The 14831-nt window shown below is 44.7% G+C and overlaps 1 protein-coding gene across 3 annotated transcripts in view; it reads left to right on the top strand.

Annotated features, from left to right (window-relative positions):
• The window catches only part of ATP10B (ATPase phospholipid transporting 10B (putative)), a 134279-nt gene extending 126352 nt beyond the window's left edge, over positions 1–7927 (top strand). For all 3 annotated transcript variants that reach the window (XM_068980548.1, XM_068980547.1, XM_068980549.1), the window contains 2 exons: positions 812–999; positions 7483–7927. In XM_068980548.1, the coding sequence (XP_068836649.1) occupies positions 812–999; positions 7483–7927 (633 nt within the window). The remainder of the gene's footprint in view (positions 1–811; positions 1000–7482) is intronic.
• The last annotated feature ends 6904 nt before the right edge of the window (positions 7928–14831 follow it).

Raw genomic sequence — 14831 nt, 5'->3', positions numbered from 1 at the left:
AATACAGTTCAGATGGAAAACCCAAAATGCAAGAGATAATGAAGGCATAGAAAGTGTCAAGCATGTAAGTAAATCTTAAAGACTATTGGCCATATTAAACTGGTATAATAACTGGTGTGATTTACAAAGATGATAGAATTTAAATATACAGTAGCAATAAGATATAAATCAGGAAGAAGGTAAACAGAGTTAATTTATTCTAAAGCCCTTGCATAATTTAGGAGGAGGGAAACATATAAACTTTATACTACAGTAAGTTAAGATTGCTTACTGTCATTTATTGAGTAATCACTGAAAGAATAGAAATGAAATATATAACTTTCAAACTAGCAGAGGTGGAAATGAAATTATATGAAATCATCAGTAAGTTTACAAGAGGACAGGAATTGGAAGAAGCATAAAAGAGGCAGGACAAAATGAGATCAGACTACAGAAGACTGCGCTGCTTAGAAATGAATAACTGACAGCCACATGTGGAAGAGACTGATTCATCACACAAGCATAACATTAAGGAAAAAAGACAAGTCACACAAAATTTAACTTTTTTTAAGATTAAGGAATATCACGAAAATTATCACAAAAGTCAAGGTGATTTAGGGGTGTCTGGAGTATCCGTGTGCAAATTCTGGGTGGTAGCAACATAGGTATTTACTTTATAATAAGCCATTAAATGGCACACTTTTAAAAACAGTTTATATGTATGTTGCATTTCCAAAAAAGAAAAGTTTAAAACAAAGTTAAAGTAGCATGAGTGCATACCCCCCTGATCTAAACCATCCTCTCAGCAGTGTTTACTTCTTTCCTTCCACAGACCATCATCCACGGGCTTGTTCTCGCAGGCAGCTTCCTGATGTACTTTGTGGTGTCCCTTCTGTACAATGCCATCTGCGTCACCTGCAACAGCCCCACCAATCCCTACTGGGTGATGGAAGGCCAGCTCTCAGACTCCACGTTCTACCTTGTCTGCTTCCTCACACCGGCTGTGGCTCTTCTCCCAAGGTTTGAGCAGGGGGTGCTGTTTCCTTCCTAGAACTACCACTCTCCTCCATCAGCCATTCTCATAGCCTAAGAGTCAGGAGTTTGATCCCACCTGGGATGCTTGAGGTTCTTGTTCCAAAGGGAGGGAGCTAGGACAGAAAGAACCATAAACTTGGAGGCAGATAGCATGGAATCTGGTCCCAGGTCAGCCACAGAGCAGCAAAGTCACCGAATCTGGCATGGCCTTTGTTATGACACCTGTAAAATGAGGGTACTAATTTCTCCCCTCCTGCCATACAAATCTTGTTGTGTATAAAGAATCATTTTGAAAAGCTCTTGTAGTCCTTTATTCATCAGCCCAGGAGTCTCACTTTCAAATGCCTTCAACGGCAGCAAGCCAGGTAAAGTACAGGCATCGGGGAAGGAACTTCTAAGCTTCAGCCTATCACTGCCACAAGGAAAAATCAAGACGAGCATTTCAGAGCTTTAGATTTTTCCCACAAATTTTAGAAATATCCAAGTTTTAAATACTACTCAAATTTGTTAAAGCACACACAGACTCATACACATACATACACCCTATATTAGCCAAATAAATCACTTCCACAGAGCGACAGTTTCTAACATTTCTAGTCTATAGCCTCTACAGTCAGCTTTTCAAAACAAAATGGCAACAACAATGCCTCACATGTCCTTGGAGTTTACACGTGCTTTTCTATCTAGTTCATTATTATTTTGCTTTTTCAAAATCACCTAAGAAATTAGACAGAGCTGTGGTTGTAGTCCCAACTTGCTCATGGGACTGCTGAGGTCCCAAGAGGAACCAGAATGTGTCCACCAGCTCACCACCAATCACAGGGGGAGTCTGTCCTCCCAACTCAGAGGCCAATGTTCTGTTCTCCAGCCCACACTCTATAGTCAGAGTATTTGGTGAACTTAATGATGCTGTACCCAAAGGCAAGACCTAGCCCCTCTCCATCCTCAGGATCTTGTCACTGTGAATCTTTGAAATTCAGCTACTTTACCATTATAAGCCATAGTCAAGAGGCCATCGCAACACTGTGGAGAACTTTTTCTAATCCAAAATTAAGCAGAAAGACATTAGCACACTTTGGTTCCTTTAATGAGTTTGGCAGGATGCTTAACCTAGTTTGGGCTCCCTTTCTTCTTCCTAAGACACCTCAGAACCTTGACATCTGATGCAGGGTTTAGAGGCTGAACATATCAAGATGACAAACACTCCTGTAAACTCAACCGATGGTTGGGTTCTAAGTATACACAGTCTCCCTGCTTGGCCCTTCCTGGTCTCCACAGCCTTATCTCCCTAGTCCCTGCCTCAAACTTTGGGCTCCACATCACCGTGCTTCTTGGACTTCCCTAAAGTCTGCATGCCCTCTCGTCTTCCTGCCTGTGTTCATGCTGACCCTTCTACTCAAAACGTCCTTCCTGTTACCAGACCTCCTCATCCTTTGACATCATTCCAGGTGTGACCAATTCCTGAACCCTTCTGTGACTTCACCTACCACCCTCAAGCCGAAACAGACCATGTGTTCCCGTTACCTGGTTGTATCTGTCACTACCTTTATCCCACGTATTATCTGTTTTATCTGTTTGTCATGAACTTCTAGAAAGAAGTTTCCTCCTTGTTATCATTATATAACCCACAGTTAGCATAGTTCTCATCACAAAGGCTGCCCTCGGAGATAAATGAGGAAAAAAGATGCTAAAGAAACAGAAAGATGAAAGACTTCTTTCTCTCAAGAAGTCTACCATCCAGTAGACAGCTCAGACATATAATACAGGTAAGAGTGAGCAGCACGAATCAAGGGCCCTGAGACTGAAGACTAGGAGGCAAGTAAGCACAAGCCTCAGAGGACATATTTCCCACCCCGTCTTGGGAGACAGATCCTGGGAAAGACCTTGAAGGTCCTGCCCTCGTTGGAAAAGGATATCAGGTGTCTGTGTTAAATGCTTTCATGCACACTTTGGGGGTTAAATATGGCTGTGATCACCTCTGACCAAGGACTGACCTCTTCTGTTCGGTGTCTTATTTGGGGTAGAGGAAGAGTTCATCGTCTACAAAGAGTTCTGGTTCTTTGTCTTATTCTTGATTAGATGACACGCTGTAGCCAGAGGCTACCAGCTTGATAAGGATGGTTGAAAAGCACGGACATTCTTGGAAAAGACAAACACTCACCATTATATCTTGCTAAACAGATGAGGGACAAGCTAGGGAAAGTTAGCAAATATTTTCTTGCCAGTTACCATAGCATGCAAGTTAAATCTCTGCTTATTCTAGATCATCATAAACTTGAATTCTGTCTTAATTCTGTTTACTAAAAAAGGCAGAGATTTCCTTTGACAGAGAAAGGATTATTTTAATAGCTCCAAGGACTGTTAACTTATAACCTTGGAACGATTAATTTTTGTTACAGAAATCTACATGGCAGAATGTTTGCTGTAAAAAACTGTATTTGTTCACTTAAAGATGCAAGCTGTGTTTATAAGATTGATTTCACTCACCAAGCCTGTGATAATTAGCCACTAACCATGACCTCACTAATCGTAGTCTAATTAATTCAACCAGTATAAAGGAACTGTATGATTCTCTTAAACTGAGAGCAAACTTCTTTTATCTGTAAAATTACTAACACACAAACTTTAAAACACAATGCAGCATAATTAGCTACACTAGGCCCCAACAGTCCTTGTACATTTCATTTGGCTTCAGTAACGCAACTCTCTCTTGGTTTTTCTCCTACCTCTTGTTTCCTCTGCTGGTTCAAAGATGACGTGGTGTACGTCCTAGGTTCTTTTGTCTTCTAACTTTAGTTCTTTCCATAGACACAGCAACCATTATTGTGAAGTTAAATGTCATTTTTCACAGATGTATCTCTAACAAACTCCCCGCCCAGATCTTTCTCCAGAATCCCAGATACATCCTTCTAGCTACCTGTGCCTCACCAGCACTGGACAGGCCACATCTGAGAAAAGTGGCAGACATCTATAACTTAATTCCTGATCCACCTTCTATCACCACCACCCTCCCAGAAACATGGCTCTCTTCCAAATTCCTTCCATCCACTGTTACTCACTGAGGATCAAGGCAGGCCCATGAGAATTATCCTTGACACCACCCACCACCACATGGCCCTCTCTTATCCACTGCCAAGACCTGATAGTTTGATCTTGTTAAATAGAATCCATCTGCTCCATTTCTACAGCCACCATCATAGTGAATGAAAGTGAAGTCGTTCAGTCGTGTCCGACTCTTTGCGACCCCATGGACTGTAGCCTACCAGGCTCCTCGGTCCATGGGATTCTCCAGGCAAGAATACTGGAGTGGGTTGCCATTTCCTTCTCCAGGGGATCTTCCTGACCCAGGGATTGAACCCAGGTGTCCCACATTGCAGGCTGACTCTTTAACCTCTGAGCCACCAGGGAAGCTACCACCACAGACAGGTTATAATTCTTTCATTGCAAATCATTTCAATAGTCTCCTATTGGGTTTACTCCAATCCATCATCATCGTGTCAAAGCGTGATCATGTCATGTTTGTAACTTTCTAAGGGCTTGCCAAGGTCTTTACAATAATGTACAAAACCCAAGACATTCCCCACGGTCCTTGCTTGCTCTGGCCTTACCGACACCTGTGACCTCTCACCCCACTCCTGCCCTCAGTCTCCACATGGCAGCTATCGTGCCCAGAATCTGGCTCTCACCCCCTCTTTGCCTGGCTCCCTCCTGTGCATCCCTCAGCCCTCAGCTTTATTGTTTCCTCCTCAAGGAAGGTCTCTAAATCAGATCGTGTGTGTGACACACTCACTGTTCCCGTGGCTTCTAACTCTGGTTCCTGTGCTTTCTGACAGCTAGAATCCTGTCAGTCTGGTTCACAGCTTAATCTCTTGGGGCTTGGCCCATTGTAAGAACTTGACAGTTATTTGTTCACTCAATGCACAGAAAGGAAATTCATGGCTTGGGGGAAATGTTTAAACTGTGGAAATTCTAGTTTCCGGGCAAAAGTTGAGTCTTTCCTAAGAAACATAGGCATGGCCACCTGTACTGCCTCCCTGAGTGAGATGAGAAAGAGTGAGGGAAAGTTTCTGATTCCATAGGATCTATTGTGGTCTTCAGAAACCCCTGCTCACATTGAGGTCATCCAGAATCTTTTAGACATAATAGAAGGATAAGAGCGTCTCTGATTGTAAGGCTCTTAGAAGGTTTAAAAAAAATTAAGGATTATTTTTGGAAAAGACCTTAGATGTCCTCTGGACCAGTTAGATTACTTTTTATTTTTTAATTGAACTATAATTGCATTCAGTTCAGTTCAGTCTCTCAGCCATGAACTGATGGGACCAGATGACATGATCTTAGTTTTCTGAATGTTGAGCTTTAAGCCAACTTTTCACTCCCCTCTTTCACTTTCATCAAGAGGCTCTTTAGTTCTTCTTCACTTTCTGCCATAAGGGTGGTGTCATCTGCATATCTGACGTTATTGATATTTCTCCCGGCAACCTTGATTCCAGCTTGTGCTTCATCCAGCCCAGCGTTTCTCATGATGTACTCTGCATAGAAGTTAAATAAGCAGGGTGACAATATACAGCCTTGACGCATTCCTTTTCCTTTTTGGAACCAGTCTGTTGTTCCATGTCCAGTTCTAACTGTTTCTTCCTGACCTGCATACAGATTTCTCAAGAGGCAGGTCAGGTGGTCTGGTATTCCCATCTCTTTCAGAATTTTCCACAGTTTAAATACATGTTTTTCTGGAACTCTTTTGCTTTTTCCATGATCCAGCAGATGTTGGTAATTTGACCTGTGGTTCCTCTGCCTTTTCTAAAACCAGCTTGAACATCTGGAAGTTCACAGTTCACGTACTGCTGAAGCCTGGCTTGGAGAATTTTGAGCATTACTTTACTAGCATGTGAGATGAGTGCAGTTGTGTGGTAGTTTGAACATTCTTTGCCTTTCTTTTGGATTGGAATGAAAACTGACCTTTTCCAGTCCTGTGGCCACTGCTGAGTTTTCCAAATTTGCTGGCATATTGAGTGTAGCACTTTCACAACATCATCTTTTATGATTTGAAATAGTTCAACTGGAATTCCATCACCTCCACTAGCTTTGTTCATAGTGATGCTTCCTAAGGCCCACTTGACTTCACATTCCAGGATGTCTGGCTCTAGGTGAGTGATCACACCATCGTGATTATCTGGGTCATGAAGATCTTTTTTGTACAGTTCTGTGTATTCTTGCCACCTCTTCTTAATATCTTCTACTTCTGTTAGGTCCATACCATTTCTGTCCTTTATTGAACCCATCTTTGCATGAAATGTTCCTTTGGTATCTCTAATTTTCTTGAAGAGATCTCTAGTCTTTCCCATTCTATTGTTTTCCTCTATTTCTTTGCATTGATCACTGAAGAAAACTTTGTTATCTCTCCTTGCTATTCTTTGCAACTCTGCATTCACATGGGTATATCTGTCCTTTTCTCCTTTGCTTTTTTCTTCTCTTTTCACAGCTGTTTGTAAGGCCTCCTCAGACAGCCATTTTGCTTTTTTGCATTTGTTTTTCTTGGGGATGATCTTGATCCCTGTCTCCTGTACAATGTCACAAACCTCCATCCATTGTTCATCAGGCACTCTGTCTAACAGATCTAATCCCTTGAATCTATTTGTCACTTCTACTGTATAATCGTAAGGGATTTGATTTAGGTCATACCTGAATGGTCTAGTGGTTTTCCCTACTTTCTTCAATTTAAGTCTGAATTTGGCAGTAAGGAGTTCATGATCTGAGCCACATATAGAGACTTCTATTCCAGAGTCCACTACAGGCAGCTTGGCAGGAGAGAGGAACCATGAGTTAACCATCAGGGAGATCTGTCAACTTCTCAGGAGACCTTAGGAAATCCAGCTCATCATTTGGGGCCTCGATGGTATTGTCATCTACCAAATAGTGATAATGTACTGATGCTGTGAAGTTGGCATAGCCCATGGATTCAAGAAAAGAATATGTATTGGGAAACTACTTAAAAATTATTAAGTCCCACAAAGATTTGACACTTCAAAGCAAGTAAATTTGTCTAAATTAGAACAGCCCAGAAATAGAATGGCCACGTGCATTGTAGGTGAGAGGAAAGCATCAGAATCCAGGGCACTGGGTCCTGACCACACCTCAACCACTGTATGGCTCTGGACAAATCATTCAGTCTCTTAGTGCCTCCAGTTCCATGTCTGTACATAGTAGGAAACAAAAGTACCAACTGTTTGTGATTTGGGGGAGAATAACATGAGTTATGTGTACAGTACATAACAAATGTTTGCTGTTAGATTTTGTTGCTGAACTCCCCCAGTACCAGAAGTGCCTGGACATAGATTTGATCCATCAGTTAACAGAGCAGCAAAGGGGATCCTCCGCTGGCTGGGGACTTGGATTCTAAGGGTCCTTTCAATGCTGAAATTCGAGACATCAGAAGTCACAAAATATCTTTATTCTGTTATTTCCCACCAGGTACTTTTTCCTGTCTCTTCAAGGGACATATGGGAAGTCTCCAATCCTAAGAGCTCAGAAAATTGACAGACTCCCTGTGGACAAAAGAGAGCTGGAAATCCAGAGCTGGAGAAGCCGCCAGAGGCCGGCCACCATCCCTGGAGAGGCCCATCCCACCAACCGTCTGGGGTCACCTGCCTCAGGTCAGAGCTTCAGAAGCAGCACCCCAAAGAATTTGAGCCCCGCCGAGCGGAAGTACAAGGAGGACTGGGTACTGCCTGGAGAAAGATGCAGCAGAGACCACACAAGGGACGACCCATACTCAGGGGACTCCTGGGCTAAATTCTCATCTGGGGAGCACCTGCTCTTGGAGCCTAGTAGGATGATGGCATCCGGACAGACTAACTCAAACCGGCCCTTCAGCCGGGGCAGCCACCGCCGATCCCAGAGCTCACTGACCATATGAGGGGCCTACAGACATCTGTACACACTCAGAGGAGGCCACCTGATCAGTGGCTTAATTAACCATGACTCTTCCTCAAGGAGGAAAGAATGTGCCAGTCTTACTCTCTTCTCCCCACCCTTAGAGGACGTGCTGGCCCAAGGAGTTTAACAAAAAAGAACTGGAAATCAGTCAACCTCTAGTTTTGTCCTGCTGCCAGGCAGCACATCTTGTAAATGGTTTTTTATAAGGAGATTATATTTCTATTGCATTGAGTTTTTTCATTCTTTAGCCCGGAGAGATTCTCTGACCCTCTGGATAATGACAGCCTACAACCCAATGCAACTGGGTTGCATCAGATTCCAAGATGCCAAGAAGTGTCTTGACCCAGCCGATCTCTCAAGATCTGGAAGTTTCTGGCCTTCTCAAACCATCACCTCGTCCCTTAGTGCCAAGAGTCCAAGTTTCAGAAGAGTCTCATACACACAAGTGCCTCATCTCAAGAGTATCGCAGGAACGGTCATGTCAGGGTTAACATCTCTTCCATCCTCAGAGTTGGGCCTGCTCTAAGCCAAAGAAAAGGACATCTGAAGATTACAACCAGATTTGAACTCAGAGCCACAGACACTTCCAAAGGTGGTAAGGCCACAGCTAGTGTAGGAGCAGCAAGAAAACAAGCACGTGAAAGTGAACAGGGGCACCGGTAACCCCATGCTTTAGCTAATAGGCCACATGTCCCACAGTCTGGGGAATCCACCAAGAGGACATAGGCAGCACTCTTCTTTAAGATATGTATTTTATTTATTTTTAAATAAATATCCCCAAGTTCTCCAAAGTCTGCCTTACACCATTTCCCTTTAAGGAAAAACCTATAGTAGTACCGATTGTTGCTAACCAAAAGAAATCCAAAGAGAATTTTTCCTCTCCAAAACAAAGGCAAAAAGAGCATTCAGCATTCGTTTTGCAGCCAGTGGTTAGAGGTGCAGGCTACCTCTACCCAAGCATTCGGTGGCGCTGCCAACCTCCTTCCCTGGGAACTGCACAGCACCTCAAAATCAAACTGCCATAGCTTTGAACTCTGTCTGAGTATCTGTGCCTTATCTCAATTTATTTTGTACATCTGTTAGCAAGATGTATCCTAAGGTAACTGCTTCTTTGTTTATACCATTTCAGCTTATAAAATTTTTCATAGTAATGCTCTACTTTCAGACTGCAGGGGAAACCTGTACCCATCCTCATTCTGCTCTCAGAAAAGGCAAACTCCAAGATCAAACTTTTGCACAGCTGCACCCAGAATAGACAACCCAGATGAGAGAGCAACTCTAAGCCCAAATAACAGCATCTGAAAGAGTAGAACCAATGTTAAACCCCATTCATCCAGAACATCACAGGCTTCAGCTGAACAAGGGAGAGCCAGGGGAAGTCTCACTTCACAGGAAAAAGAAGAATTACATAGACGACTTGTATGGAAAACAGTGTTGGGATAAAAGAATGGATGATAATATTCTAATGCATTGTCAAGAGAAGCAAGCTCTACAATGGGCAAGGATAGCCTGTCCAAGGATAGCCCAGCCTTTTAAGGTGAGTACTCGCCTTAAGGTGGTACCTAGATACTGATCAAAAAGTATTGATACAAGGGTGGAAACAATTGTGGCAAGTCACAGCCACCCCATGAATTGACATCACTTGAATAACTTCTTAGCAAAAGCACCCAAAAAGAGCTCAACAATCAAGCCAACAGATGGCAGAGTGAGCTGGTCTCCTGACCATCCTGCTGGCAAACCTTAACTGGAAGGGCCATTTGGGGCATCATCCTGAGTCAATACACTGGATCTCTCTCACTGACTTTGCCACATAATGGCGCCAGCTCTGGCCAGCTGGTGGGGCTTCAGGGGAATCCTTCATGAGGACGGCTCGAGGAGGAGCAGGTGAATGTATCAGGCAAAGCAGTAATAACATAAATAGTCCCAAATGAGGGGACTGAGCCAAAGCTTGGATCTCAGGATCCTTCCTTTTCCTTTATGATTCCTGTCTACTCCTGAAAGCCAGATGAGACAGGTGGGACATTTCAGAAAAAAACAGAGTAGTGAAAAGAGCACTGCCCTCAGGAGATGGAGATGTGAGCCGTTTCTCTGCCCCATATTCGCTAGGCGCCAGGAGCATTGACGTAGCATGCTTACCCTGCCCTGCCTCCCAGACTCGGCGTAAGGATCAAGTAAAAATTACATGGGGTTGTTCAAACCCTTCGAAAGCTGTAACATCCTTGATAATAACACAGGGATTTTTATTTGAGAGCTAAGAGGAAGAAAAATCATGGAGAAAAGTTGAGAAAATATCACCTGTACATAAATGCCAAAGCACACCTGACATTCTCATCCTGCTCTCTCTCTTGCATGACCAAGCATCCCAGTTTGCCTGGGCTTTTCCCAGTTTTAGCACTGAAGGCCCCACAGCCTGGGAAATTCCTCCGTCCTGGGCCGACCAGGCCAACTGGTCACCTACTCTTACCCTTTTTCGTGAAGCAAACCAACTGTGTCCGTCCAAGTGCCATCGTAGGGGAAAAGGTTATAACAACTATTTCTCTGTAACATAATGCTAATGATGGTAATTAATACATTTTTATACATTCATGACCTTTTACAGATTGACTGGGAATATATTATCCTTTATTAAAAGAAAAAAATAAATATGGTTTCCCATCATTGCCTACAGTCTGAGTACTACTGCCCCTCCATCTTTCTTGACATCCACTCATTCATCCATCCATTTATTGATCCAATAAACCTCTGTTAAGCCCCTACTAGATGCCTGACAATGCACTTGGGGTTGTGAGAAACCCATCTCTTTCTTAAAGAAGCCCATATCCTTGTTGGACATAGGGTATCAGGAAGATAATTGATCCAACAAAGACTGTGACACAAACCTAAACAGCTGTAAGAATTAGAAGCAGTATACACAATCCCGCCCCAACCCCCCACCCCTACCCCCACCCCCCACCCCCCGCAACCTCTGAAACTCCAACCTAGATCATCTCCTCTTCCTGGAAGCCTGACACCAACCTCAAACTCATACTGATTAGGTGCCTCTTTTCACCCATTCATTCAACAAACACCAAATGAGTTCCCACTGTACACAGCAGTGTGGTGGGTAGCAAGCATACAGGCCTAGCCCCTGCCCTCAAGGGATTTAGTCTAGAAGGGGAACCAAACAATATTCAAGGAATCAATAAATGTGATAATGACGCACAATGAAATGAAACAAGAATGGAAAGGATGGGAGGCAGGAGGTCTCAGGGTAACCAGAGAAGGCTTTTTCAAGGAGGAGACCCTAACCATGAAAACAAGGTACCAGGGAAGGACCATTCTGAATGGAGAGAATTAAGTATGAAAGCCCTGAAAAAGGTGCAGTTTGATATGTAATGAAGGAGGAGGAAGGAGCCGGGGAAGGAAGAGGGAGAAGAAGAGGAGGAGGAAGAAGAGAAAGGAGGTCACTGGGACTAGAACCCAGAAAGCAAGAGGAAGTGCCCCATGATGATGTTGATGGTAACAACTGTATTCACTTATTGTGTGCTAGGCGCAGATCTAAGTGCATATTATCACATAAACCTCACTGCAACCCTACAACGTAGATACAGCAGTCCCCCCTTACTCAAGGGGATTATATTCTAAGACCTGCAGTAGATGCCTGAAGCCACATATAACAGTGAAATATAAATATATGTTTATAAAATATATAATATAAAATATAAATACACACACACACACACACACACTTTCCTGGTGGCTCAGCTGGTAAAGAATCTGCCTGCAATGCAGGAGACCTGGGTTCAGTCTTGGGTTGGGAAGATCCCCTGGAGAAGGGAAAGGCTGCCCACTCTAGTATTCTGGCCTGGAGAATTCCATGGGCTGTATAGTCCATGGCGTCATAAAGAGTCAGACATGGCTGAGTGACTTTCAGTTTCACTTTGTACATACACACTCAATGTTTTTACCTATACACACTTACCTATGATAAAATGTATAAATCAGGTTCAATAAGAGAATATCCAGATTTCTGGCATCACTACTGGTGTGTGCTGAAGCCATTATTAAGTAAAGTAAGGGTGACTTTGGCGACAAGCACTGTGATACTGCGACCACTGATCTGAAAACCAAGACCAGAGCATGCTGAGCAGTGGGGTTGCACATGCTATATGGACATGCTGGACAAAGAGATGATTCATGTCCCAGTGGGAGGTATAAGATTTCATCAAACCACTCACAAAAGCATGCAATTTAAAACTTATAAGTTATTTCTAGAATTTTCTAGTATTTTTGGACCAAGATTGACGACAGGAAACTGAAACTATGGACAGGAAAATCATGGATAAGGAGAGGCTACTGCGCTGTTCTCTCCTATTTCAATCAGCTTCTGCAACATAACCACCCCAAAACTGACTCACATACTCACGATGCTGCAAGTGGGCAATTTGGGCTGGGTGGCTGGGGTCTCCTTCCACACTGCCTCACATCCTCAGTGACATCAGCCAGCCTTGTTGCCCGGCAACAATGTCCTGAAAGAACAGAAACCACAAAGAACTTGGCTCAGAACTCAGCAGAGTAGTTGGAAAGATCACCCAGCAGAACTTTCCATTCTGCACAGAGAGCCCCCAAAAGAAATCAATCACACAGGAGTGAATTCTTCCAGGTAGCCAGCAAACCGATCCCCAAGGCATCTGGGATGGGTTCCCTGGATGAAGGAGATGGGACTGGGATCTGGGGTGGCCCCCCAGGCAGGCAGGCCTCAGGAGGGCCTTAGGAGAGGAGAGCGCTCAGCCAGGACTCCAGGCCGCCCACACTGAGGATTCAAACATTTTCAGATAGAAGCTAGACGGGAGCCTTTCTGTTCCAAGGCGTGCTGGTGCCACCTAGCATCTAGCGTTGGCGGAGGAGCTGCTGCACCTGAGGCACGGCTGAATTCCTCAGGAATAACAGGACCTGGGGGAGCTGAGCCGGAAGTCAGAGGACAGACCTACCACTCCAGCTCTGCCCACAGTTTCTGCTGTGACTCTGGACAAAGCTTTCCCAAGTTTCAACCTCAAAGTGAGGTTCGCTCAGACTACCCAAACGCTCAGGACAGGAACTGGACTGGTTCCAACATCCTGTGATTCTAAAAACTACTTTGGGGAGGCTGGTTACAGTAAGGGAAGGACCCCTGGTAAATCAATTTACTACTAGTGAAGTTGTTTGAGTCTTGTGCGTGTGCACCACACACACACACACACACGAAGATACAACAGGGAAGCAGTCTGTGATCTTCTCTGATGCAATCCCAGGGCTTGGCACATGGCAGAGCCCAGCAATATGGTAACTCTTGCTGTTGAGGAAAATCATAGATGGGGACTGGTCTCGGGGTGAGTGTCAAAGCAGGAGGGCAGCAACCATTTGGGACAATAATGGATACCCTAAGCCTCACTGAGGCCCCAGGTTGCCTTTCTCAGCTAAGTAGGTACTAAAGACTTGCAAACACCCAAGGAAGGGGCAGGGCAGCGCCATTTCAGCTGTCAGGAGGGAGCCCGAGGCAGGACGCCTCTCCTCACCGCTGTCAGCTCACTCCAAGCGCTAACGGATGGACAGAAAGGAGCTTCACTCTCCTGGAACTTCCATCGGTACCTCCATGCTTCTCCATAAACACAACTGCTTACTATATAAAATAAAACACCAGACAAGCTCCAGTACCATGCGCACCACTGCCCCATGCCCCTCCTCTGCCCACATTTAAACAGCCACCAGCTCTCCCCTGACTCTCAGGCTGCAAGAGGAGCCAGCTCCTCGCAGGTCAGGCTTGGGGAAAGGTGATCTCAGGTGTGTGAGGGATGCTGACCTGGGAGGCACCTCAGAGCCTTCTTCAGATCCCAGTGCAACAGAAGGAGACTGCCTGACAGACACTTGACTCAACTTTGAGGAAGAGTGATTTTTCTTCCATGTCATGAGCCCTTCCTATCCGAGCTCACCTATGTTCCCACACGATGAGGTGGGAGAGATTCCTGTAGATATGCGGATGACAAAACTCAGATGATTGATAAGTGGCTCTCCCCAGGGTCACCCCGTAATTTGGAGTTAGAACAGAGACTGGAATTGGGGTTTCCATTCTGAAGGAGATCAGCCCTGGGATTTCTTTGAAAGAAATGATGCTAAAGCTGAAGCTCCAGCACTTTGGCCACCTCATGCGAAGAGCTGACTCATTGGAAAAGACTCTGATGCTGGGAGGGATTGGGGGTAGGAGGAGAAGGGGATGACAGAGGATGAGATGGCTGGATGGCATCACGGACTCGATGGACGTGAGTCTGAGTGAACTCCGGGAGTTGGTGATGGACAGGAAGGCCTGGCGTGCTGCGATTCATGGGGTCGCAAAGAGTCGGACATGACTGAGCGACTGAACTGAACTGACACTCCCCAAGGAGGACTCTTCAACCAACAGCAAGAGATTAACTGGCAGTCCTTTCTGGAATGCTTGGACATTTAAAAAAGAGAAGAGTAACCCTAAAGGGTAAAATTTTAAAAAATCAGACCACACAGCAGGTGAGCCAGCCTAGATCCGTTTGACTATGGAATCAGTTCAGAACTCTCCATATCACCGTGTTTGTGAAAGGGCAGCCTGGGGTGAAGGGTGGGCCTCTTCCAGTGAGAAGGCACCTCTGAGTTCTCTGGTCCTCTGAAGCCCCGCCAACTGCAGCTTCTGAGTCTCAAATCTTGCCTTTAAAAGAACTCACATTCCCCTCCCCGTCCGCCCAACACACACACAAAGTAGCATTTGTCCCTTTTACTGGATGCAAAAGACAAAAGTGTAAAGAGAAGCGCACGTTTGCTTTCCCCATTTGTAACAGATTAGCAGGACTTCCCTTGTGGTCCAGTGGTTAAGAATCTGCCTTCCACTGCAGGGGATGAGG

The sequence above is a fragment of the Capricornis sumatraensis genome, chromosome 9 (genome assembly GCF_032405125.1).
Source record: "Capricornis sumatraensis isolate serow.1 chromosome 9, serow.2, whole genome shotgun sequence".
Lineage (NCBI taxonomy): Eukaryota > Metazoa > Chordata > Mammalia > Artiodactyla > Bovidae > Capricornis > Capricornis sumatraensis.
This window is presented reverse-complemented; position numbering and strand designations above follow the sequence as displayed.